Source organism: Clavelina lepadiformis, chromosome 3 (genome assembly GCF_947623445.1).
Source record: "Clavelina lepadiformis chromosome 3, kaClaLepa1.1, whole genome shotgun sequence".
Taxonomy (NCBI): Eukaryota; Metazoa; Chordata; class Ascidiacea; order Aplousobranchia; family Clavelinidae; genus Clavelina; species Clavelina lepadiformis.
The window spans coordinates 14370381-14397709 of record NC_135242.1 but is presented as its reverse complement, the minus strand read 5'-3'; the positions used below and the strand labels follow the sequence as shown (position 1 = coordinate 14397709).

The window sequence follows — 27329 nt, the reverse complement described above, 5'->3', positions numbered from 1 at the left end:
ATCAGCGACTTGTACTTCAGTTTATTTAATATTTTCTGACACAATTGAAAAGCATGTCTGCAAGTTTCAGTTCTATTAATAACATTTTTAATTTATTGTTTTTTGTATAAGAACACCAGTACCACTAATACTACCCAAAATAATTGGATTTAATATTATTGAACCAAAAATTACTCCAGTAGTGGTAAGAAAAATTGGTGTTAAAGATAATTCCAATTATTTAATAAAATTTTTTAAACATTTTCTTGTAACACCAGAACTATTTATGATATGAGTTGTATTATGGCGAAGGTTAACGTTGATCGGTTGCTGACTCTTGTCTCAGAAGGCTGCTGCTCCAGTGGTATGTTAGCTTCGCTCATATATTGAAAAGAAGAAAAAACACGACCTTCTTAGTTCAACGATTTTATCGAACTCCTGTCTTGTGCGGATGCAGTGAAGAAAAGGAATGAGAAGACAGACGCACAGTGAGAAAATTACCACGTGCGGGGGAGTATTCTGAGGGCGCCAACTAGCGACAAACCAAAAAGCACGCAACGGCCGCTACATAACATCTTTCCGTCCCCGGCAAGAGTAAAAGAGGGGCCGGAAGCGACTAGGAAAATATAATGCGATCTAACAAAAACATGCATTTTCAACAAACGTTGAAGAAAGCACAATTTTCATATAGCCTACACCAGCTACAACTGTGCATTACACACAACAAAGATGATGAGTAGCAAAAGTTGAACGTAGCACGCATATATGCGATGCACTGCGAAAATAAGAAAATTTCAACATGTAGCCTATCGCAAATCATCAGAAGTAAAAGTTTTGTAGAAATTGTATTATGGTCTCGTCATAAATTGTACAACAGTAAATTTGGGTAACATCTCAGCGCCACTGTCTTAAAGTATTGTGCAAAAAAGAGCGGTTTCATTTAAGAATTAAGCTTAGTGTAGTAGCGTCAGCCGCGGATAGGTCGTAACCTTCCCAAAAACAGCCACTATGTGTACAGTATAACAAAAGAACACAAAGCAATATTTCTCCATGGCAGGTGTTAATCGTCAGAGAGCATGGCAATTAAGGCCATCAATATAAGCACAATCGGCACAATAACGCTATTAGACGTAACACCAGATTGTGAGAGATATTTACCAAAAGTCATAATAAACCCTTGACAGGTACGAAAAAGTGACAGCGAGACAAATGCGCAATAAGAGACTAGGTCAAAATAATTTGAATTAAATTGCAGTGATAGTAACATGAATGATAGAGTGTAGGGCTATAGACTAGACATAAAACTCAAGTTACCCTTTATAGGCTTGACAAAAACATACAGCAAAATGGAAAAGCAATACGCTATGACACATAGAGAATAAACAAACACATACACAAAATTATTACAGGATGTCCAAATACCGTGCAGGTTTCTAGAGAATGGCCAAGTGGTGTCGATTGAACGTCTGGAAGAAACGGGTTGGTTGCTGAAAATTGGACAGAGCGACATGGTGTCAAACGGCGAGTTAATTTTCGCGGCAAATCGAGCAGAGAATCAACTCCGAGGTCAATTAAAGTATTAATTATTATCAACACTCTAGGCCTGAGGTGGCTCAGACACGCCAAAAGCTAAATCGCAAAGAACATCGCTGCAGGACGGGACGTGCGGTGAAAAAGCAACCTGGGCATGGCCCTGACTATGATGTAAAGTAGAAAAGTTACCTTGCATCGGTTGTAGATAAGACATATCTTCCAAACTTGTAGTCGCAGGTCACCAGAATATATGGCGAAGGTTAACGTTGTTATGTTGTTCGGTTGCTGACTCCTGTCTCAGAAGGCTGCTGATCCAGTTGTATGTTAGCTTCGTTCATATATTGAAAAGAAAAAAAAACCACGACCTTCTTAGTTAGACGCGCAGTGAGAAAATTACCATGTGCGAGGAGTATTTTGAGGGCGCCAAGCAGCGACAAACCAAGAAGCGCCCATCGGCCGCTACAGTATAATTTTTTAAATTCAGAAATTTGTTCAGTTGTTAAATTTTTACTGATGTGATTAAACCCTACGTCTATCTCTTATTTTAACAAAATTTAAATGATTCAAAAAACAAATACATAACATCAAGAAGGGTATTTTCTTCTATCTCTCAACTACTAAACTCAATTGAATATTTATCATTTAGAAAAGGATATACTACATCTACTGAATTGAATCTACATTCTGTTCTACGAGACATAGTCATGAAGTTGAATTTATACTTTGTCTCTGTTGTTGTTTCAATTCTTTCATTATTCTTAATTATCTCACTATTAACTGAACTTTGTGAAAAATAATACCACCAACAGTAATTTGTATTAAGTAGATAGTACATAGGGCCTTAGGTAGATATTAAAATTAGTTTTTTTCAAAAAAAACATGGATCATGGATTTCCATTTAATGGTTGAGGTGGTGTTTTAGCACATGGTTTTTTTCCAGGTTCTGGTATTGGTGGTGATTTACATTGTGATGAGGACAAAAAATTAGACTGATAAAGAGACACCACCTGGGAATAATTTATTTGCTGTAGCTGTTCATAAAATTGGACACTGTTTAGGTTGAACAGATTCTCAAATGTTGATTCAGTTATCTATCCAACTTATAAAAATGAATGGTCTAGGGCTCTAGGCTATTGCATGATATTTTATCAAAAGAAGATATTGAAAGAATACAAAAACCACATGGAATACCAAAATTAAAAATATTTGATGAAAATGGGATTGCGATAAAAGATAAATCAGTAGAATACGATAAAATAAAAATTATTATTCATAAAGTATAAAAATTACTTTAAGAAATTATATCATAATTTTCTAAATATGAGTGGTATCATAATATTTTGAATTACGCGTTGCACTATCTAAAATGAAACAATTAATATTACTTATTAAATAATATGAAACTCTAATCATTCGTTGTAATCATCACTATCCTATCCAGTGTTTTTTTTAAGGTGTTTTGGGGGACCGAAACGGTCCATCAAATTTCTCCAGCGGTTTCCCAAAATTTGGACTTGCAACTTACTACTACTATTTTTTGGTATTTAAATGAAACACTTGCGGTCTCTTAAAACTACTTAGCGGTCACCCAAACCAAACCTTAAAAAAAAACCTGATCTTATCCACAGTCGTCGTCAGAATTTTCATCATCATTCCTTCCATAATGCAAAGCAAATGCCTTTTGAATATTAGAACTTAAAACAATTTCATCATTCTGTTTAATTTTATCTTCAAAAATTTTATATAAATCAAATACATGAAAACGATGGTTCTCATCTTTACAAACAATTACCAAATCTTGTAAAAATGAATTATATTGTATAAAATTTTTAGCATTGGTTACTTTATATCTCCCATAAACTCATGCTCCCCTTGATGGTAACCTTGATAAATCATTTTTAATTTCGAGTTCATTGATAGTTTCTATTTTAATAAGTTGAATATGATATTATAAAATATTTCATTTTTAAGTCATTTTTACAGTTTAAAATTTAGTCACGTGACCCAAAATCTTAAACTGTGCTTTGAACTCATTTGACCTAGGTCACGTGGCCAAACTATCCTAAAAGTCACGTGGTTCTAAACTGTGCCAGAACCCCAAACCTAATGAACTCATTTGACCTGTTAAAAATCACGTGGTTCTAAATTGTGCCAGAAGCGCCATACTGCTACTACTTTCAATTTCAACTTGACTCTGAAGTCATGCTGTAATTCCATATATCTTGCAATACAGTTGTGCGATGAACGAATCCTCAGCTCTATGCAGTTAAACCTGAATCGAAGAGCCAAACGCTTACCTTCTGGAGAGTTTACAGGACATCTAATTTTCAAATTTTTGGGGAGTACTCTTCTTCTTAAACATTCGTGGTTGAAGAAAAGATGATTTCTGTGTCGAACAACAAATTCACCCAAAGATGAGCACAGTACTTACGGAGGTGTCTAAGTAGCCTACTTGTGAGCCATGCAGCTCACAAATTTCGTTAAAAATGCTATGTTTGCCACCAGACATAATTTCAAAACCAAAAAACTTTTATCAACTAATGTTTTGCATACCCATGCGGGTGAGCTTCGTTAAGGCATATTACAACAAGAGAATAAAAAATATTTTTGAAAAGTGCAAACTTATAAAATTACCTAGATACGAGCAATAACTAAGATAAGATAAAAGTGGTTTGCCGCCGTAGAAATCACTAATTAGTGCGATCGGCAGACACGATCGTAGTTAACGACTATACGATTTTAGAGTTAATTTTCGATCTTTTTGCGACGTTTGAGTGTGATTTTTAAACGAAATTAAAATTAAACAAAATTCATATTCAATAATTTAAAAATGGTCTGCCATAACCTGCTGTAGAAAGGCTCGGAATATCTTGATATAAAGAATTCTATTAATTCTACTACAAAATTCTATTTATCTCTTTCAGCACTGGTTTGACATTAGTAAAATATTGCTTTTTTATGCTGTGTTTCTGTACTGGCTTGAACCGACATAATCTATTCAAAGCGTTCTGGCAACCGCTATAGTTTCCTTTAAAATCTAGTCTAATTGTCTTCGCTTCATTCCTCTAGCTAGATTAAACAAACCACAACTGACGCGAGTTGAATGTATTGGAGTACACTGGCTCCAACGCACTCGGATGACTTGGATTAAAACGCGAAATGTTTTGTTTATAAAGTCCAGCTTTCTATTGTTATTTGCAAAGGTTAGTAGCCTATAATTTCTCGCTGCAACTTGAACCGCCATAATCCTTTCAAAAGGTCGTTGCAATATATATCATATACCTTTTTATACCTTTTTTTCTACAACCTTATTGCAATTAGATGCAAACTATACTTGAGATGTTTAGTTTCCTTTCTTTGTTGGAATGGTTAATCTTTTCTTTCTACAGTCTTATGACAAACTACTTAGAGTCTTAGACTATTGCTAATTCACTACAAACCCAAGATGTTTACCGCATGGTATCGCGATCTCTCAAAAAGGACCTGAATCTGATGAGAACCTGCAGGTAACTTTATGGGGATTCTTTGGATGACAAGACTATAGGCCTACTACTTAAGTACTTGTGAGCCATGCAGCTCGCGAATTTTGTTAAAAATATTATGTTTGCCACCAGGCATAATTTCAATAACAAAAGGTGCTTGGCTGGTTAGCTAACGTACTGCAAACCCATGCGGGTGAGCTTCGTCAGAGCATATAACACCACGAGAATAAAAAATATTTTTGAAAAGTACAAACATATAAAATTACCTAGATACGAGCACTAACTAAGATAAGATAAAAGTGGTTTGCCGTTGTAGAATTCACTAATTAGTGCCGGCAGACACGATCGTAATTAACAATTAATTATTGGATTTTGGGGTTAATTTTTGATCTTTTTACAACGTTTGACCATGATTTTGGACGTTGTTCCCCGCCGGAAGTGAAAGTTAAACTTTATTACGTTAAACTTGAATTCACATTTGATGAGTTGAATGTGGTCTTCCGCCATATTACCTCTAATTAGTGCAGGTGTCGTGCCAATTAATTACCACATGCCAAATATTGAGTCCCCTTTGTGACGTAATAAATTCATTCATTTAATACGCAATAAGTTCTGTACACAAGTAGCTTACAGAACTTACAGACAGAAGTAGGCAAACACCTGTGACCTGTAGGCCATACGTTATGTTGTTTGCCAGTATACATGCATTCGCAAAAGTTACGGTATCATAATATTCAGCCACTGAATAGGAACATGTTTTCTGCTGAGTCAAATCCTTTATGAAACAATGAATTTATTAAGTCACAGATAGGTGTCAGTATTCGGCACTACATAGGCAGACGCGATCGTAATTAACGCCTCTACGATTTTGGGGTTAATTTTTGATCTTTTTACAACGTTTGACCGCGATTTAAGACATCGTTCCCCGCCGGAAGTTTAAATTGAAATTTATGATGTTTTTTTTTTGAAAATAGTCTAGCCTACTCACTTGACTTTGTCAAGGCAGAAGACACTCAGGTTTAGTACCCGTCCTTGTTACAGCCTAGCCTAGTTGTGGCAGAAAATAATTAGTTTTGTTATTATAGTTTTAATATTGCCTTGTTGTGAAACATAGACTCTAATTTTATGACGTAAGTTTCACTATGCTAAAATGCAAGCTTTCAATACATGATGTAGATGCGTTTTGCTTCAATAAAGCGTTGTTAGACTCATGCACCTGCCATTTGACAACATTCAAAGATTCGTGACAAACTTGAACCCCAATAGAAAATGCTGATGGTCGAATATACGTATGCAAATAAGCTGCGTTGGTGGTCCCTTTGTAAAGTGGTAGAGTGTTGCTTTCATAAGTACCGCAAAAGAAAATTAGCAGTGTAGAATTATATATAATTAGAACGAATTTGTATGTCAATGCGCCAAGTTAACTTTAGTGTGTAGAAAGTTTGCTTGAAATTTATCTCAGGTGTTTTAGCTGCCATGAAATACAGACCGAGTGTTTCTTATGTTTTTTAACCTCAAAAACGCATTTGATACTGTACCCTATACACAGCTGGTTACGGTATTAAGTTGTTATAGTATCAGTGATTAGGCCAATGAATTGATAAAATCATATTTGGCACGTAAACAACATTATGTCAAATGTGGTGAGTGTAATATACTCATCACATATATTATATCTACACAGAAGCACATGTCAATAGGAGTGCCACAAGGGTCATTGTTAATTTTGTTGTGTATCAGTGTATTGATGATTGGTTACTTTTTTTAAAGTGGCTTTGGTACAAGGTTTTTTCTCCCCCTCCCTCCCTTGTTTTCGTTTTCGTTTTTTTTCCTCAAGCGCCCTGTATTTCTTTGTTTTTGCTTACTGCGTTCTAATACCATGTTTCGTTCTACCTTTGGATTTGGTTTCGTACCTTTGGATATAAATGCTGTAAAGTGTAAAACAATGGACATATGACACAGGTATTTTATCTCATCAAGACGAAAATTTGCAACATGTTATGGTTCAAAAACTAAGCACTGAAAGAAACAACGATACGATAATGTGCCGATGATACGATGTCTTTCATTTTTTTACCGTTTATTCTTATGTCTAGTTGTCAAGGTACCATACGTCCGGTCTAAATAACATAAGCTAATCTTGGTATAAGTCCATTGTTTTACAGTATTTATGTCCAAAGGGACTGTATAACATTAGAACGAAACGTCTGCCGTCAGCGAAAATAAAGAAATGCACGGCGCTTGAGGAGAAAGAAAAAACAAGAGCAAAGGAAAGGAATAAAAGAGAAAAAATCTCTTACCGGAACCACTTTTGAAAAAGCGTACAGAATTCACTTTGTACCGATATGACTGGTAACCCAAATGAATTACCCAACAGCACTATCCTGGCAACAAGACTATTTGCTGATGACACAGTATTATTTAAATCATACTTAAATATTACAGGCTTAGAAAAGCAAATGCCAACTATGCTTCATAACATAAATAGTTCGTTGAAAGCAGACAAACTTTCTTTAAATTACAGTAAAAGTTTTTTATGTTAAAAACACCTCAAAATTCCAAAATCCAAGGTTTTGAAAATTAAATATTTAGGTATGATCCTAGACCTAGATGAACAATTTACGTGTCAAAATCATGTTGAAGAGTTTTGCAAAATGCTGTCAAAAACCTGTTGTATTCTATATAAAATTTCACAATATGCAAATCAAAAACAGTGTGACTATTTCACCTAAAGTTGGTCATGCAGCCCTTTGTTAAAGATAGATGGTTAGGTTAGAACTGGTATGCAAAAGGCGATGTAAGGTTTAATTGAAGTTAGATTTTAATTAAAAGCTAGATTTAGGTTAAGTTTAAGTAACTCGGTTATATAGTCAAGTTGGGTATAGTAGGCACAGTTGAGTTTGGGGGAAAAGAAGGCACTATAATAAAAAACAAAAAAATTTCAAGTTTTATGCATGCCAATTTATCGCCCTACCATTCTTCTAGGACAGGGGTTCCCAACCGGTGGTACGCGTACCACTAGTGGTACGCGGGAGCTTTTCAGGTGGTACGCGAGCAGCTCTCCGTTGCATGCGATATACAGTATAGTAGTATAACAATTTAATTTTGAGTTGCTAAAATATGCGAACAACACTTTTATTTCTTTCCGTACTAAATTCTCTGCACTCAGTAAGCTACTTATGTCGATTTTGCTGCCTGCTGTCATTGTTATTAATACAATGCTGCTGTGCGAATATTGGATCAAATTAGTTGTTTTGAAAATAGTGGTACGTGTTGACAATCCGTGGTGGCTAAGTGGTACGAGAACATAAAAAGGTTGGGAACCCCTGTTCTAGGACCTAGGTACTTTATAATGATAGGCTAACTGTGTGTGCTCTCGCCTTCTGAGATCGCCACATTTTTCCAGCTCACTGATTTTTGCTCAATAACAAGTTTGGGGACAGCTGGCTGAACTTTTGTATCGTTCTTGATACGCTTTCACGAATATGGGGGTTATGATGTCATTTCCCCAAGGGTAGCCTTAACCTTCGGTCATATGAAAAAGTTCTCAAAATTTCCACCTAGCAGCAGCCCGCGCCTTCAATGTCAATTTGACTAGAGGTCAAGAGGGTAATCGTACATATGTCATATATATAGAATAATCTGGCGAGTGTTGTTGCGCAGGATTGGCAGTTATGGAAGCTAATAAGTTACGATTAGCAGTTATAAAATCGTTCTTTCATATTTAAACTTTTGTTTAAACTTGTTCACTATGCATTACAAGCTTTTTTAAAGAAAGATAGGTCAACAAAAGGACATAAAAGACGATAATTTATTTTTTGTTTCTTTCTTATAATGACCTGTGCGCATTTTTGGGTCAAATCTGTGTGCGCCAGATTTAGGACGTTTGACCATAATTTATCAAACATATATTTCCGCTGATAGTATTCGATCCTATAGATAAGTTGCACCTGGTCATTATGAATGAGGTATGTTAGTCCAGAATAATCCGAACTCTATCATTGCAGTAAAGAAAGTCAAACTGTCATCATGCTGAAAACTTTCGTTCGAAAAGCCAAGCAAAGGTGGAGTGTAGTGGACATACACAACGCTATAAGTGAAGTTTTGCAAGGGAAAGTTTTCTAGATATCTGACCGGATAACAAAATCTTGGCATAAACCCAACATTTTACATTGTGTTGATGGCCAAGGTACGGCAGAAAGGTCTTGTTGAATTAAAAATTTCGTTTGCCGTTAATAAAGGTAAAGAAAACACAGTGTGAGGAAAAATGACACAAAAATTGAACAAAGGGACGAGGAGAATTTTTGTATATACTGAAACTGCTGCTAAACAAGTGTACTAACATGTATTTATACCAATATCATCAGTAACCTTGTGAATGTACCATTGCAAGTGTTCCTGCTGGTATTAAATTTAAACATTTTCCTGCCTTAAATTGTGTGTTATATGTGCTAGTTTAATAAATAACAATTGCATAGTCTTGTCCGTTTCATATTTCTTTGCTTCAAAGCAAATGTTCAAGTGAAATGTTGCTGTATGATGTCATGTTTTATCAAAATTCAGTGCGTGCAAGCGAACTCACGTTTGGTGTCAGTGTAGAGGCACCATTTGCTAATGGATTTGCATGAGCGTAATCAGATAATGACAGGTTAAAATTCATTGATTTGAGTCACGATAACATTTCTTAAAATATATTTTTTTTACCAAATCAGGTTCCAAATGCCATTTTATTATATTTGTTGAAACAGAACAAATTGTTTAACATCTTTTTGGTAATATTAAATTAAAAGAATTATTATTTATCTGAAGTACAATGTGTTATATTAAATGCTAAAAAATGGAATTGAGAGTAGGAAATAAGTACAGGCTTGGACGAAAGATTGGAAGTGGATCGTTTGGTGATATTTATTTAGGTATATTACTTAATTGTACATATATATATATGTAAGTGTGTGTGTGTTTGTTTTACATCATACTTTCAAGTGACAATAAGTAAGTAATAGCCTACTACACCATGTTTCATAATTTACTTTTAGGAATTAGTGGATGCAAAACTTTTGAAAGTTTAGACTGTTTATGAAATTTATTCGATTGTAAATCGCTGCTTATAAAGTTTTTGTGTTGTTATTTTGCAGCTTGAAAAATTTTTTTTATCAAACCAAATTTTTTTCTGTCACTTTCTTTTTGTTGGCCAAAACTTTTTCAACAAACTCTTTCTTCACTGTGTCTGTGATATTGCAGAAACCTACTGCACCTTATGCTCCAGTGTGGCTTACATTTCCATTACCTGCAGGTTAAATTAATATTTTAGCATCACCACAGTTGCATTACAATCAAGATTCTTTCAATACCCTTTCTTACACCTATTGTTTGTAGTGTTTTAGGATGTTTATTGTACAATTATAACCAAGTTCAATAATAAGTTTCCAACTCTGGTCGACATTCTTACCTGTTACCTACTTACCAACAGTAACTTTTATAAAGTATTACATTGCTGGGCACTAAATAGTTAAATTAACAGTACACTTTCCATTTTGTCATTATTTAACAAATTAAATCATACATTGTTTCAAATTGGCTAGATATTGTTGCCAAAAGCCAAGCTATTGCTCTTTCTTATCCACAGAAGCACTTTATCCTATATTGCCTACATTTTGCGCAATTTCATGCAAATTTTTATAAAATTTTATTTTAGGGGATCTACTCCGGTTTGGATTTGCATTGGATGTGTAATTTTGTTTTGCTCCAGCTTAAGGTTCAGCAGACCTACCAATAAACGGTTTGCTCCTTGTTCCAATGACATTAATGAACTAAATGCTTTTTTTAGTTTCTCCAGATAAACTGTTCAAGTAGCACTTTGTTATCCTGCTTTGTGCTTGTTTTATTTTATTCGCATTCCCACCAGACATTGTTGATGGTACTAATTCGGTTTCGACTGCTGCTGGGCTGCCCTTAAACCAGATGGCTGCCCTTAAACCGAGCATTTCAAAGAAACGTAACAGAAGAAAGTTGTGCAATTAGCAGAAAGAAAGGCAAGAGAAGAGGGGAGGTGAAAATGTTTTGTCATAAAAGCGTTTTAGAAAATGCATTGTGTTGCATGCTGGCGTTGGAACAAAGTAATAGTTGTTTTTAACCAGCAAAACAAACTTTTAAGCAGTGCGCGCAAAAATTATTTTTCACTGGCAAGGGTGGTGTTGCAACATTTCAAGATCCCAGCTGTATCCGCCTCTGCCTTGCGTATATCATACTCAGGGGTGGAGCTAGAAAATTTTTGAAGTGAGTTTTCATTGTTCAGTTTGTTTTATGTTTTGAAAATATGGATTTCCCCGAAACGGGAAATCTGCCAAGTTCATTATACTGTTGATTGGCTTGCTGCCTTGTCCTCATCAACATTGCATTGTTTTTTGAGCTAAAAATATTTGCACATTTTTTAATTAGTGCTTTGCCTAGATCACTCCATTGCTTGCTTTCCTTGCTAAATTATCCGAACTATAAACCACATACAAATCAACAAGGATTGTTGATCGCCACGGGTAACGTGTTTCGTTAAATACAGTACACTAGTTGTTGGCTGCTCTAAGAACTCAAGTTTCATACAATTCTATTCACTTATTATGGTGCAATAACATACTAATTAGTAATAATGTAGGTAATGACAGAAGCTTATCTAAAGACTTGTAAAGTTGTCGTATGTTATATTTTTGTCATTGTCTAAGAGGGAACAAAAACAAAATGCTAAACATTATAGCGTTACAAAGTAACCAATAATGATTTTTCGTTCGTAAATTTTACAATAAAACAAAAAGAAAAAGGTAATAATATTGACAAAACAAAGCGGACCAACACTGAAATGCATAATATAGTTATAAATCGGAATTTGGATGTTGAAACAGAACATGTAAAAATACGTTTAATGACATGGTATTGATGGTAATAATAACAAACACTAAGTTGATAGCATAAAGATTTAGGGCATCTGGAGAGTGAAAAGAAAACTCATCCCAAGGATCTGAATCCTCTTTCTGTGACTGAAGTAAGAGCACAACGGCGAGTCCTTTTAATGCACTGGACTATATGATTAGCACAACATGTCAGTAGTAAGGTATGATATCATAATGAAGATGCGAACGATGGAAAGGTTAAGCACGTGCTTTCATATGTTCAACATACACACACAAAATTAAAAGTTGCAGGATTGTGAAAATACAAGTTTAATTAGATTAATTCAATTCCAATTGAGTGATCAGTTGAGAAAAAAGAGAAAGAACAAGAAAACATTTTAAACCCAGTATGCTTAAAGTCATGCGCTCGGCATCAACTGCAATATTGTTTGATGGCAGTACTTGTTGTTTTGAGATAATGAGGGCGGCTCGTTTGCAGTTGATCATCTAGAATTGGGGTTGTATCAACTTGTATGCATCAGATTTAATTGTCCTTGGTGAGTGGACATTGCCTGGGGTTCAGAATGAGGATATATGTGACATAAACACTTATTTTCTTTCCTAATGTGTAATGAAAACGAAGAAATGACAAATTTAGATGGCAGATCTATAGCATTAGTGTTAGTACTGCTGTTTGAAGTTACATGACATGTCAAATGTACAGGTGTAAGTTTTCTATTGTCTTTATGCATTGCATTGTGTTCGTGGTTTTTTTTTTATGAAAAGGCCAACAGGAGTACCTAAGAGGCTTTGTTCAAAAAAAAACAAACTTGAAGTGAGGAGCAAGTCCAAAAACAAGTTGGACTTTATGAAAGAACACTAATCACTGTATATTCTGGAAAAATAGTTTTGAAAAATAATTCTTAGTTAATTATAAGCAAAAGAAAATCGCAAAATTGACCTTAATTGCGATATAGATCAAGACTCTTATGACGTCATAGGTAATCATAGACAACATTTGCAAATTCATAAATTTAGCAATACCTACTGTATATCTTGTATAGTATCTATTACAGCTGTATAGATGGTTGTAACTGCCAATACCTTGATAAGTGACGGCCGACCCAATCGATAGCCCAACCACGGCAACCAGTTTGGTACTTGTTTGACAGGTTGCCCCTGCGGTCCAAAAAATACCTTCACTTCACCGATGCAAATTATTAGGCTACCGGATTTTTTATGTTTAAAACAATCGTAATGTATTCAGTTTTAATGCTCCACGTTGCTAATTTCTTCACATGACACCTAATTGGACATAGGCTAAACTCCTATGGCCTAAGCTACGTGTCTGACTTCAGTTGACTACCTTGCAAGGAAAGCAACAGCAGCAGCATGTTGCCAAGCAACTTGACTAATCTATAACATAACAATCTTGAGCCTTCATCTACATCACAATGAAGCCCAAGCACTAAGACATTTTGCGATTTTCTTTTTCCCATAACTACCTAACCACAAATTATTTTTCAAAACTATTTTATCAGAATGTTCAGTTAATAATGTTCTTTCCTACAAGATCAACTTGTTTTTGGACTTGGGCCTCACTTTAACCATATTTCCAGAGAAGCATTGTATATTGTAAAGTGACTGTTTTAAAAAGAAATTTAGATGTGAGTGTATATATTTATGGACTAAACACAGTACTGAAGTATTGGATTTGTAGAGTACACGTCGCCTGTTGACGATAATCATTTTTCCAGAGCAAATTGCTGAAATTCGTATTGGATAGTCACATAAAATTATTTGTCCAAATGTGTATATGTAAATAATTGATTTCGTCTGTATCAAATCAAAAACATGTGTAAAACTCTTATAATTATGTTTTTCTGTCATTTAAATGAAATATTAAGAGTACTCGCTATAGCAGATATTAATTACAAGTACATCAGTCTTGTCCCAATTTGCCATTAGCATGGGTTAGGTAATGTGACGTCGTGGCGGGGCGTAATATTGTGGCGTGTCATGACATGACATGCCCAGTTGATCGCCAATCTTGTGTCAATGCGCACATGCTATATATTGCATTTGTTGCAGGAAAATGTTTTCTTGAACTCTTACTGTTTGAAACTTTGTTTATATCTGCACAAATATCACTAACAGTAATTCGTTTTCAGTGAATAACTTGAAAAGTTTTATTCCATAATCCTATGGAGTGGTTTCAATCTGTTGGATATAATAATTTGACCAATGATTGTTGACACATTGAATCTAACTTTGTTTCAGGTACGAGTATTTCATCTGGAGAAGAAGTAGCCATCAAACTCGAATGTGTCAAAACGAAGCACCCCCAGCTGCATATTGAGAGCAAGTTTTACAAAGTGATGCAAGGAGGAGGCATGTTATTTTATGATACTATTATTTGTTATCGTCAACTTTGTATATTTATTTGTCACCAAGATTACTGGATGGAATGATAATGATAAGAATGGTAGAACTATGCATTTTTCAACATAGACTCACCTGATTTGCCTGAATTTTAAACTTTGTCCCGTTTAACACATATTATCATCATTCCTACAATTACAGTGTTATCAATATTGCTTTCTCATGTTAAATCGTTCGTGCAAACTTATTCATTTAGCTACATATTAACCATGGTTATAGTGATAGGCTGTAAGATTTCCTAAACAATATTTTTGTACTTAATTTTGACTTTGACTGTATGTGGTTCCATAGCTTTTTGAATTGTTTGTGGCTAAATTTAAAATATTAAATTGAAGATGGTTTTAAAGTGAGGGGCAAGACCAGAAACCAGTTAACCTTAAATAAAAGACTAGTTGTCAGTAAATATAACGGAAATAAGATTTGTACTAATATGTAGTGGTTAAGCAGTTATCGCCATAAATAAGTTAGGCTTAGCCTAATTAGGCCATTTTTCTTGAAATTTAATAAGTTCTGCAGCCCATTGAATTATTTCAAGTGACAATGCGGCCCACTATAATAAAAAGGTTGGACATCCCTGGTGAAGTCCATTAGTTTTTACAACGTGGCAAACCTAAACATAAACAGACTGCAAATGCTGCAATGTGAAGTGTAATCTTATGTCTTACTTCCTTATTATTTACTTTTAGTTTTTTATTGTCTTAGTTGTTGTTTGTTTGTTATATCTTTTCTCTAAACTGTTTTCAAGGTAAGCAGGGGTGTTACTGCCTTCCTTTGTTTCATTTTTCACTTTCTCGTTGCTTCTTTTTTGTTATGGCATTGTTTTTAGATTTTAATACCTTTATTATTTTCAATTGGATTTATCTGTTCCAACTACTCGCCATGGTAAAGTAACGAGTGTGCGACCTCCTGTCGCTCTTTTGTCTGTTCCTTACCAGGCAAAGCTCCAAATTAAGCTGCCCACTCACTAATGGAGTGGCTCAGTGTAATGAGCTAGTGTGGTGGACAGAATATGTGAAGTATTGCTGATTTCTCACACTTCAGCCACAAGACATGGAAAATCTTAAACAAACTTATTGGCCGGTCAGTTTAATTCTCTTGCCCATCCAACCTTTCTTCCAATCATTACCAACCAACTTGTCAAATGGGGTGGACAAGGGACCACAAATGACAAAGGCAATGTGCGAACTGTGGAGGTTAGAAACACCTGCCGAAAAGATTTCTGGTGATTTCTCATAAGATTAGTTTGTCGATGCTCATCAATCAAACAGAGCCAGGCACGCCTGGATAACATATGCCTGAAACTTTTATTCCATGCTGGTTCTGCCATATAGTTTTGGTTGTCTAGCTTCCAGTCATACTGCTTGCAACACCAAAAAGTTCCAAAAATCTTGAGAAGAACCCTTGTAGTCATGATGCCAAATCGTCAGAACCCACTTGGGCATCTAATGAGTTATTACCCTTTTGGCGTTTAGCACCGCACAGTCATGCCACATGGCACTCTCCAAGTTCATCTCGGCATATTCTTCACAGTTGATTGTTATTGGGGTTCTTTATAAGTTCTTGTGCTGTACAGCACAACACAGAATATCAGAGAATGTTTTATTTCGCTTATCTGAATACACATTTTAGTCGAGTTTGTATTCTGCGGGTGATGTTTTTCTGTAATTTGTTCGGGTAGAAAAAGACATGTGGCCATTATGAAATTAAGGTCATGTGAAGTTTTATTTTGACCGACAGACATATGATTTTGCAACCAAAGATCGCTGCACCCTATTTCTCTTTTGTATGTTCCTTTCGAGATCCTCAAATTCTTGATTTACACTCAAGTTGAAACCATAATTACCCCTTTTGCAAAAATAAAGAGCTTTGTCAATAAAGGCTTTGAAGAACAACTGTTTAGCATCAGTTAAAGCAGTGGTTCTTAACCTTTTTTCCCCCAGCGCCCCTTTTCAGAGGTTTCCATAGTCTGCTGCCCACCATAATGAAAGGGCTGTGTTAAAAATGATGAGTGTTTAGTGAAAAGACCGGCTTAATCACCAATCCGGTTGCCTTGTATCTGGGAGAAGCGATATTATTTAATATATTGATAAGAGTAATAATAACAGTAATAATAATAACAGAAATAATAAGAGAATGGTTGATATAGAAAAATACACATTAATAAAGCAGGAAAAATGTATTTAATGGCTACCTTGGGCCTGGTGAGAACTTGTCAACTTAAGTATATCTGGTTCAATATTTGATAAAAAGAGCCTCAGATCACCCTTTTTACTTATTTGCAATCTATTTCTCTGCTTAGTTAAGCGTTGCAAGACCGAACTGAATCCCTTCTCTGAAGAGACCGAACTGAATCCCTTCTCTGTAGACTGAACTGAGCTAAAGCTTACTGTCTTAGCAATGAAATTGCGTTGACTTGCTGTTAACTAACTCTTCGGATTCTATGTCTAGTGTTACGTCATAAACGAAATGCTGGCCTAAATAAAAAAAAGAAAAAGAGAGAAACGTTCATAAACGGTACTCTTGGTAGCCTTTGCAATTTTTTTGGAATTTTACGATTTGACTAGAAGAGCCACAAAAAACATGCCGGTGAGCCGCAGTTTGACCACCACTGGCCTATACAAAGCAACAGTATACATTGATCTTGATCTAGCAGAACTACTAAAGCAAATTTGCAGTGAGGTAAATATCGTTACACCTTCTGAATATAACGCCCCCTATAGTGCCCCCTGAGTATTTCCGCCCCTCTAAAAATCAAAAGCGCCCCCTAGGGGGCGGTAGCGCCCAGGTTAAGAACCACTGTGTTAAAGTTTGTGGTCTATAAAGACAAAACAACTGTTTATTTTCCAATATTTTTCTACAAACTTAACATTTGTCATGCTGTGATGAAAGCGCATTAATATCTATAGATTTTGGTATAACAATCAGGATAGCTTCGCTACCATACTATGATTAACTGCTCGAATTTTGGAATAAATAAACCCTGAGGGTCGAGCTACTGGGCTGATAAGCACCCAATGTTGTTGTTTCACGTTTTTGTGAAATACAGTAAGATGAAATACACACTCCGGTGTGCCTACAAACTTGTTGCTTGTGGTATAGGTAACACCGGTGTAATGCAATATGAAGTTTATAAGATGAAATGTCAATGTTCGAAATAACACGTTATAAAGTTGGTGTTAAGTTAGCATAAAATAAAAAATTTTAAATTCAAATTGCCGATAAAATGCTTTGATTAAGCAGCCTATTTAATACCAACCTTATAACCAGGGTTGCCATCAGTCTCAACTCAAAAATAAGGACGACTAGAAAATCAACGAGGAATACCACCTTAAACAGTGTACAACAAGAGAAAGCAACCAATGTTCCTAAAAAAAAAAAAAAAAAAAAAAACAAGACACTATCTGCACGTTCATAATTTTGATATCTCTTTGGTACAAAATGGTATCGTAAAGTGACAAAATGCCCAAAATAAGGACAAAAGTGCCCACATCCGCCCTATAAATAAGGACGAAAGTGAAAATAAGGACATTTCTTAGAAATAAGGACAAACATATTTTCTAAGACACGGACCTTTAAAATAAGGACAAATCTTATAAATAAGGACGGTATGGCAACCCTGCTTATAACTAACAACAGCACAGTAAAAGAATGTAATGAATATAACTTACAGGAAAATAAATTTTGTTAATGTTGTAGTGGGCATTCCTTCAGTGAAATGGTGTGGTGCTGAAGGAGATTACAATGTATTAGTAATGGAATTGCTGGGTCCTAGCTTAGAAGATTTGTTTAACTTCTGCTCCAGGAAATTCAGCCTCAAAACAGTTTTGCTTCTTGCTGATCAGCTAGTAAGTTCAACTAAGTGTAGATTATGCATAATATGTGCACTATAAGTGATAATTTAGTGGGTGAAAGGAAAAGCATTTTCAGATGCTTTAAATATGTCATTTGCAGTCTGATAGTGACTGTATTGTCTATATAATTAACAATATTTGTTGACAATCAACTATCTGAAAGTGAGACATAGTTATGCACATTTTCTTAATTTTGACAGCTGTAGTTCAAGGATTGTTTGCCATGTTATTTTACTTTAGGTTTTGTAAGTCAAACCATCTAGGCTTATTACAGTTAAAGTTTCTAGCTGTGTTGGTTGAGGATCTGTTGGGTTTAATTTCTTGTAATGAAAATTAGAATAAACATTTTTACAGAATGTGAATATTTTTGTATTATTATGATAGTACCTTTGCATTGCAGATTAGTCGAATTGAATATATCCACAGCAAGAACTTCATTCACAGGGACATAAAACCAGACAATTTTCTCATGGGCTTGGGAAAAAAAGGAAATTTAGTTTATATTATTGACTTTGGCTTGGCAAAAAAATACCGTGATGCGAGAACTCACCAGCACATTCCATACCGAGAAAACAAAAATTTGACTGGCACTGCTCGTTATGCTTCCATAAATACTCATCTGGGTATAGGTAAGTAATATGGTATGAAACCTTTAAACTAAATTTCCTGTATAGGTATATCACTGTTAGTTAAGTAGCAGTGTCACGAAACTTTGCCTAATCTAAATGAAGATTCTTTCATTTTTTGCAAGAACTTCATATCTTAACAACTTTAACGTGATTTGTTAGAGAGACGCAACATTTTTTTTAAAGTGAGGGCAAGTCTAAAAACAAATTGATCTTATATATGAAAGAACACTACTTACCGAATATTATGGTGAACTAGTTCTGAAAAATAATTTTTTGTTAAGTAATTATTAGCAATATAAAATCGCAAAATTAGCATTAATTGTGATTTAGATCAAGACTCTTGTGATGTCATACGTAATCACAGACAACATTGGCAAATTTATAAATTTAGCCATACCTAGTGTATATCTTATACGCATCTATTACAGCTGTATAGACTGTTCTAACTGCCAATACCTTGATAAGTGATAGCATATGAAGCCCAAATGATACTGTAACTTTGCAGATGCAAATTTTTGGGCTACCCAATTTTTATGTTTAAAACAATCGTAATTCATTCAATTACAGTGCTTCACATTGCTAATTTCGTCACCTGACGCCTAATTGGACATAGGCTAGGCTTTTTTTGACAAGTTTGCAAGGAAAGCAACAGCAGCAGCATGTTGTCGAGCAACTTGACTAACCTATGACATAACAATCTTGAGCCTTCATCTACGTCACAATGAAGCCCAAAGACTAAGACGTTTTGCAATTTTTATTGCTGGTTCCTACAAATTGAAACAAGTTTCTCATGTTTTTGGCCTTACTGTGCAAAATTAGCAGAGTGAAGACTAATGCACAAGCAGTACTGAAGTTAAAAGTGTTTAGCAATCAACAATCTTTATCAACATTTTTTATTGATGAGCAGGGGGACACAGGTTTTGAGGGTCACTATAAGGGGGCCACGATTATTTGAACTATAAAAGGTTGAGAACCACTTTGCTAGCATGAAGCTGGATCATCTTCAAATTGGTGATGGATATTTTGGATCGCTCATGCACATTTATGCACGGTTTGGTTCTCTCAGCCTTTAAGGAATGTCAGTATGGTGCAGAGGAGCACTCAGCAGATCACATACTACATACCTGTCCCATTTTCTCTCTATACGAGAAACTTTATCTGAAGAAAATTGATGAAGATACCAGCAGCTGGCTGTGTCAAGTGTGTTTTGTCATCTAAACCCTTTGGCCAGCCATCCTCAAACACAGTAAAAAAATGAAAACAAACTTGACTGAGAAATACTATTGTAGCAACGGTAGTGTTGTAATAACAGTTTTTGCCGGTTTTAAATTTTTTAAAAGTCGATTAAATCGGAGCTGAAAAAACAGTTTTTCAACTTTCGAAAATTAGGCTCCTCAAAGCCCGTTATCAAGAAATACGTTCATTGTGTATTTGTGATTTGGTGTGCTTAGACCAGGGGTGGGCAAACTGCGGCTCGCTGGCATGTTTTTTGTGGCTCTTCTAGTCGAATCGTAAAATTCCAAAAAAATTGTAAAAGCTACCAAGAGTGCCGTTTATGAACGTTTCTGTCTATTTTTTTCTTTATTTAGGGCAGCATTTCGTTTATGACGTAACAGTAGACATAGAATCCGACATTGTTTTCAGGTATAGATTCTATACTCTATGGCAGGGGTGTCCAACCTTTTTGGCCAAAGGGCCACATGCGATTTACAAATGATTGCACGGGCCACTTGAGTGTTTTCTGCTAATTTCTAATTAAAACCCTCACACCAAAATTCTAATCTTAGAAATAAATTGTGATGCAATAAAATTAACTTGAACAGTTGTGCACCCCATGCACTATAGAGACTATAGTATATTATCTATCTATTGCTCTATTATCTATTATCTCTACTATCTATTGCTAGCAATAGAGCAATAGACAAAGAAAGCAAACAATAAATGCCAATTTCTCGGAATGTAAGTTCGCCATAAATTACATAGGCGATTCAGTTGATAATGTAAGTCATTTCGAAAAATAGCACGTGGGCCATGGGTTGGACACCGCTGCTCTATGGCAAAGGTGGTCAAAGTGCGTCTCGCCGACATGTTTTTTATGGGTCTTCTAGCTGAAAAGTAATATCCCAAAATGACTACTAATAATATAATAACCAAATTGACAATCATTACTGATTTTGCGGCTCGCTGGTGTTTATAGTTTTCTGCAAGTGACTCTTTCATTGAACAAGTTTGCCCACCCCTGGCTTAGACATTTGATGGTGTGTTTTCAATACGAGTACAGTATACCGTAGACCTATTAAATGCGGATAACCGCTTACATTGGACGAAAAGTCTGATTCGGATGGTTTTCTATTTTTTTAATGTATCGAAGTTTGCTGGTAACGGTAGAAGTTTTGTGGACCAAATAATACATCACAACTGAATCATACCAACATAAAAGACAGGAAAACTATCGTAATATCCACTTAGATTACAATAACTTTTACCACAAATTGCCCATTGTTTGGTAATACAGGTCATTTGTTCCTCAAATTAAACAGCTCATGAACACAAATTAACCTCCACCAACAATTTAATTTCGATAGGTTAAAATAAGCAAAATTAAACAAAAAAATAGTCAAAGAAATTTTTTATAGGTCAAAACAAAAATTTTCCCTAATTGTAACGTGACTTAAATTTCTACTTAACCATTTGTTATAATGGGACATCAAAATTGAAAGAGAATTGAAAGTTTTATTAAATAGGCTGTAAAGTAAATTGTGGCAATTAAACTCAACACTATCATCTCCCACGTGGTATCATCATGTAATCATCATGACCACTGTTCCCTCTAAACTGCGCAAATGCGCACTACTTACACGGTCTCAGCGCAAATAAAATCTGTGCTGCGCACAAGAAAAATATCCAACCTGAATTGAAAATAATATAAACGCATAATAATGACCACAGTGCGCATGTCTGATGTTGCTCACAGCGGTCCAAGGGACTGCTCAGGGAGTTAGTGTGTTTGCTCAGACTCGTGAAAAATTAGAGGGTACATTGATCATGACCCAGTGCAGCATCAACATTAACTTGTTAAATGATTCATGTGCAATGTTGCATTCTGAAGTTATCAGTTGTTTCGTGATAAATTCTGTTTTATAGTTTTCTCTTTGTTCTTTAGGTAAGCAGAGCGGAGCTCTATGCCTTCTCAGAGCCTGCATTGGCCTAAAGCCGGCCCTGACTTTGACCTTAATATTAGTTGTTTATTTGTAGATGTATTGTAAGCAAAAGATACATGTTTATGCTTATGTTCTGTAAAACAATTCTTTTATTTTTAACGGTTTGCAAACAAGAAAGCAACCACAACTCTAGACCTCACCCCCAAAAAGCATTGCATTGACCAATTAACTAACTATTAACTATTAAGTAAATTGCAGAGATTCTGGTATAGATACATCATTATAGTTGTTAGTCATGAACTGCTAGTACAACTTGCTTCTTTTGAATTCAGCATTATTGCTATACCTTGAAATTGCGTTTACAGAACAAAGTCGGCGGGATGATCTGGAATCTTTAGGATATATCTTAATGTACTTCAATCTTGGAACCCTTCCTTGGCAGGGGCTTAAAGCTGCTACAAAAAGACAAAAGTATGAAAGAATTAGTGAGAAGAAAATGTCTACTCCAATTGAACTCTTATGTAAGGGACATCCATGTAAGTGAATTTTATTAATTGCTTTGAAATGTTGTTATTGAAAAGGTTATATCAATTTTACATTTAAATTATTAGGTTAAGTAGATGTTGTGCAGTGTCTTTTATGATCATTTTCAGGGACAGCTGAATTAGAATCCTAATTTTTAAATGTTTTTAAAATTCCAGTGCTGAACCTAGAGTTTCAAATACTTGAGCTAAATAATCCAGGATATTTTATTTTTGTCTTGTTTTTTAACTGTCACTGTGCTAATTGTCATAGTTAGCCCTTATTTCTACGTAATTCTCGTGCAGATCTGATGATGTAATAATGTTATTTGTGTTCTATTTCTTGTGTTTATCAACAAACGCTGTACTATATTTTGGTCGTGTTTAGTATGTGCGACCCCGTTTTGATTACTTCCAAATTACGTCATTCGTACTAAAGCGTTTAACGCGTTGGTTCTGACATTGTCAGTCTGTGATTTTACAGTCTACTGAATGGAGCTTTATTCTGTGCTCTGAAAACAGTAACCGTTCCGTTGAGAACCAATAATAAATAATTATTTAAGACATTAGCACTTTGTTTCTGGTACTGTGATGCTTAACTGTCTATCAGGGGTTAATGAATGTGCTATCAATGGAGTTTGGTTGCTGTGACATAGCGACCATATGTTGATTAGTGATCCTGCATTGGACGCATGGCTACGGTGTGATTAATCTTGCGTAATGTCGTGAAACGTTTTGGCTAGGCCACAAGTTTTTTCATCGGTACTCGGTTATTCTCATTTCCTTTTTGTAACTCATAAGTTATTTACTATTCCACGTTACATCAAGCTCATGTTTTGCCTAGGCGCAAAGAAGGAAAAACGAAAAAAATGTGACATACCGGTATGGAAATAGGCAATCGTTGCACAGACAACCAAACCTATTATATAGGAAAAGATTAACCGCATTTCCATATAAGCATTGTTTAAAAACAATACATTTGTCATAAAACCTCGAGGCTGAACTTCAACTTCGTGCATGAAAACAAAAGACATGTTCGTAGAATAAATTCAAGGGCCAAAACTATAGCAGGCATTTTTTTGTTTTTATTCATTTTACGAAATAGTCGCAACTCCCAACCTTTCGCTCAGAAGACTTGTTATAATTGTGACATCAAGGAAATATTTACTTTGCGTCGTAATTTTGCGTAAAAAAAATTAGAAAGAAATACGTTGAGTGTTCAGGACATTTACGGCATTTTAATTACTCCGATCATCTCTAAATGTCTTGGGCAATTTGCTAAACTTGTGTTCATTTGTTCCAAGTACTATATTAGATAGCAATTTTGCACTGCTGCTTTTTTAGGCTTGCATTTATGGCTGAGTAGTAAGTAAGTTTAGTAAGCTTGTAGGTCTACAGTACGTTTGGAGTTTGGAGACTTTAGTATAAAAAATCCGCTTCTGAATTCTAGGCTATTCAAGACGTAGGATTGTTTTAGTTGAATCGTTTTGCAACTGTTTGCAATGAATCAAGGATGAAAATAAGCATAAATAGAACTGAGATACTCTGCCTCTCAAGAAATCCTGGTCAATGCTCACTGCAATTTTGCGGAGAAACACTGAAACAGGTAGAGAATCTAGGAGTGCAATGCACAAGTGCTGGAAGGCCGAATAGAGAATTAGACACCCGAATTGGTAAACCTGTACAGTCTTGTGTGAGCGTCCAATGTTCAGTTGTTATGAAGCGAGAACTTTCTAAGGCTGCCAACCTAATAATCGGCATCAATTTTCTAGAAGAAATTGTTGGAACTTCCGATGGTTGAGAGCGTTTGCACAAATCCAATTTACTGTGATAGTATGATTTTCGTCAGTTTGGACATCTTCATTGACTTGGCAACAAGTGCAGTTGTGACATGGACAAGATTATCTTCTTCACACTATTTGCTAATTAATTTTTGATGTCCTTGATTCTTTTTAAGCATGGAAAGACACATTCTTTGCCACTAAAAGCATCTTTGATGGGTCCAATTATGCTTCTAGAAGAGTAGCATAGAATTCAAGAAACATATATATCCGTTTTGTTGACACGTGAATGGCAGACAAAGTGAGAAATTCCTCACAATTCTGGAAGTGTGACATCACTTCCGTCAAACCTAATAAACACAGTTAATTTGTCTGTATTAATAATGTCTGTTGTGCTGTCAAGTACGATCGAGTAGTAAACAAAATTTCTCAACCTAATAAGAAGCTGGTCATGTAGGTCAATAAATATCAACTTTTCAAGTTATGTGGTGTGGTAATGGTAGACTTAATTCTGAAGTATGGAAATGAGTCACATATACTAAACACAGCCAAAATATAGCACAGCGTTGGTTGGTAAACCCACGAAATAGAACGCTAGTAACATTATAATATCATTAGATATGCACAAGAATTTCGTAGGAATAAGGGCTAATTATGACAATTAGATAAACGTGTTACTTAGTGCTGAGAAGTAATTTACATTTTTTGTGTGTGTGAGAATTGCACTTAATTACAGTCCATAAAATTGGTGATTTGGTATAGCAAAAGATGGCCACTAGTCATCAGGCTGGACAAGAAGAAATTTTGCAACACTTCAAAAAAAGATGATATATTCATTTGCAATAACTACCAAACAATCTCACTTACATGTCATGCAAGCAATATTCTTATAAAGATCATCACGTTGAGATTTTCAACACAACTTGAAACTGAGGTTAATGTCTCACAAGCTGGTTTTAGGAAAGGTAGAGGAACTTGAGACCAAATCTTTAACCTCTGAAAAATAATGGAAAATTGCAGAAAATTCAATCGAAGTATATACATGCGTTTTGTAGAATGTACAAAACCTTTCGACAGCATTGACCACCAAATACTGTCTAACATTATGAAGAATATGGGTTTCCCCAACAACTTACAGCACTTTTACTCCAACTGTACAAGAACCAACATAGTGCAGTTAGGCTTTAGTGTGACACAACTGTCTGGTTCAAGATTACCAAATTGTGTGCCAGGGATGTCCCTTGTCACTTGTACTTTTCAACATTTACACTGAGGCAATAAAGGGGGAAGTAGAGGAGAAGCCGAAAAAATACCATAAAAAGTTTGAAGGTCTTCAGGTAGAAGGAAAAGAGGTTTGCGAACTAAGTTGTATAGTAAACGTCATTCTTATGTCTAGAAGTCCGGCTGGTTTGTCTGAAATGTTACTAGCAAACAATGAAATTGGTTTGAAGTATAGTCTTTCCATAAATGTGAAAAAGTAAAATGAGAGTCTTCTTTGTTCAGAGGAATGAGGACATCATTAAAAACTTGAAATCCTTTGCATACCTGATATCCAAAATTTGCTCAGACTGTAATAGCTCACAAGAAATTCAGAGAATAATGAATAATTCAGTATAGCAAGATTTGCCGTAAAGAAGTTGAAACCTGTATGTAAATCTACAATTAAAGTAACAAAGCTACACCCACTTCACTCCTGCATCTTCTCAATAGTGAATAGTCAGTTACGGTTGTGAAATTTGGAATTTGAAGAACTCAATATCGGGAGACCGAAAGCTTTTGAGAGCACTTGCTATCGACACATTCTAGGGGTAAAATAAACATATTGAAAATCTAGCACTTCAGTTCGTAATGTACTAAAGATTTACAATAACAGTCCGGTACTGCTAAACCAGGTAGTAAAATTATAATGCAGTTTCTTTGGCCATTTAAAACCACATCATGGCCTGGAAAAAATTATACTTGAAGATAAAGTTCCTGAAACAGGTAACAAAAGATGACCAAGACGAAGATGGACTGATGCCTTAAAGACAGTTTTAATCTGATGATCACTTAAGTAGGGCGGTTGGGTATGGATAGAAACCATTTTAGAGTCACAGTGCATGCTGATTTGTCCGAATAAGGATTTTTAGCAAAGGCTAAGTCATGAGCATCCATAATGAAGAAAAATTGGGTTGCTTTAAAATAAATTTAGAACTCCTGCCATACTAGACCATATTTATTTGCTTGCATTTCTCAACATTAAAAGGTTTTACGGCATTTGTCAACACAGGATATTTAAAATATTTTTCTTCCCAATCACTTTAAAAAACCAAATTTTCTTGAATGAGGGAGCGAGATTTCTTGGAATGTTGCTCTGACATTCTGGTAGTCTAGTTACTATGTGTGCAAATGCTTTTTGTTTCTAGTAGTTACTTCTCTGATTGTTCCTGATTTATCTAATTTCTTACCAATGCCAATAAAAGTATTATTGCATTCGGGTTCGCTAATTGTTAGTATTCTTGGTTCCCCAAATCTTTCACACAGGCGATATTTGGCGAATCTATTCGGATTAGGATTCTTATCGGCCCGTCTCTAATTGAGAGCCACATGTGGCTGTGATTGGTGGAACATGAAAAGCAGAATAACATTTTCCATTGATTGATTGATTAATGCGCATTGGTACTATAGGCAGTAATTTTTGTGCTCAAAAACAATCAATACAGCATGTTGTTATTCTTCATGCTTACTGATCTACCTGTTGTTTTATGGGACACTGTAATGATTTCTGTTTTATAGTTATAGTTAAGCCTGTTTCAACCTCTTGATAAATTACCATGTATTGGAATGCAACAAAATAAGTGTTGTGACCTTTAGTAACAACATAATATGTAATTAATTTAACTATATTACACATAATAGTCAACATTCAACATAAGCTTAAGTTGACTCTCATTAAAGACATTGTCCTTATAGTTGTTGTATAGCATTTAGTTTTCAATTTTATTAGGATTTGATAAACTAGCATTCAATATGCTTCGACATTTGGATTTAAAATTCTGCTTGGCCATTCTTATCATTTCTATCATAAAA

General features: G+C 35.2%; 1 protein-coding gene and 1 long non-coding RNA gene across 3 annotated transcripts in view; one reads left to right on the top strand and one right to left on the bottom strand.

The window, feature by feature from the left end:
* Positions 1 to 458: 458 nt before the first annotated feature.
* On the bottom strand, positions 459 to 3950 carry LOC143449718 (uncharacterized). The gene is made up of 3 exons (XR_013114608.1): positions 3810 to 3950; positions 1702 to 1840; positions 459 to 1466 (listed from the first exon to the last, which is right to left on the bottom strand). It is a non-coding gene; the product is annotated as an uncharacterized LOC143449718 (long non-coding RNA).
* Positions 3951 to 9705: 5755 nt separating this feature from the next.
* LOC143448440 (casein kinase I-like) overlaps positions 9706 to 27329 on the top strand; it is a 32434-nt gene continuing 14810 nt past the window's right edge. Inside the window, exons 1-5 of one of the 2 annotated variants that reach the window (XM_076948199.1) lie at positions 9706 to 9907; positions 14156 to 14266; positions 18014 to 18162; positions 18569 to 18797; positions 22324 to 22494. In XM_076948199.1, coding sequence (XP_076804314.1) covers positions 9832 to 9907; positions 14156 to 14266; positions 18014 to 18162; positions 18569 to 18797; positions 22324 to 22494 — 736 coding nt within the window. In that variant the 5' untranslated portion in view covers positions 9706 to 9831. Of the gene's footprint in view, positions 9908 to 11019; positions 11044 to 14155; positions 14267 to 18013; positions 18163 to 18568; positions 18798 to 22323; positions 22495 to 27329 lie in introns of those variants that run through there. The other variant, XM_076948200.1, reaches the window with a different exon arrangement.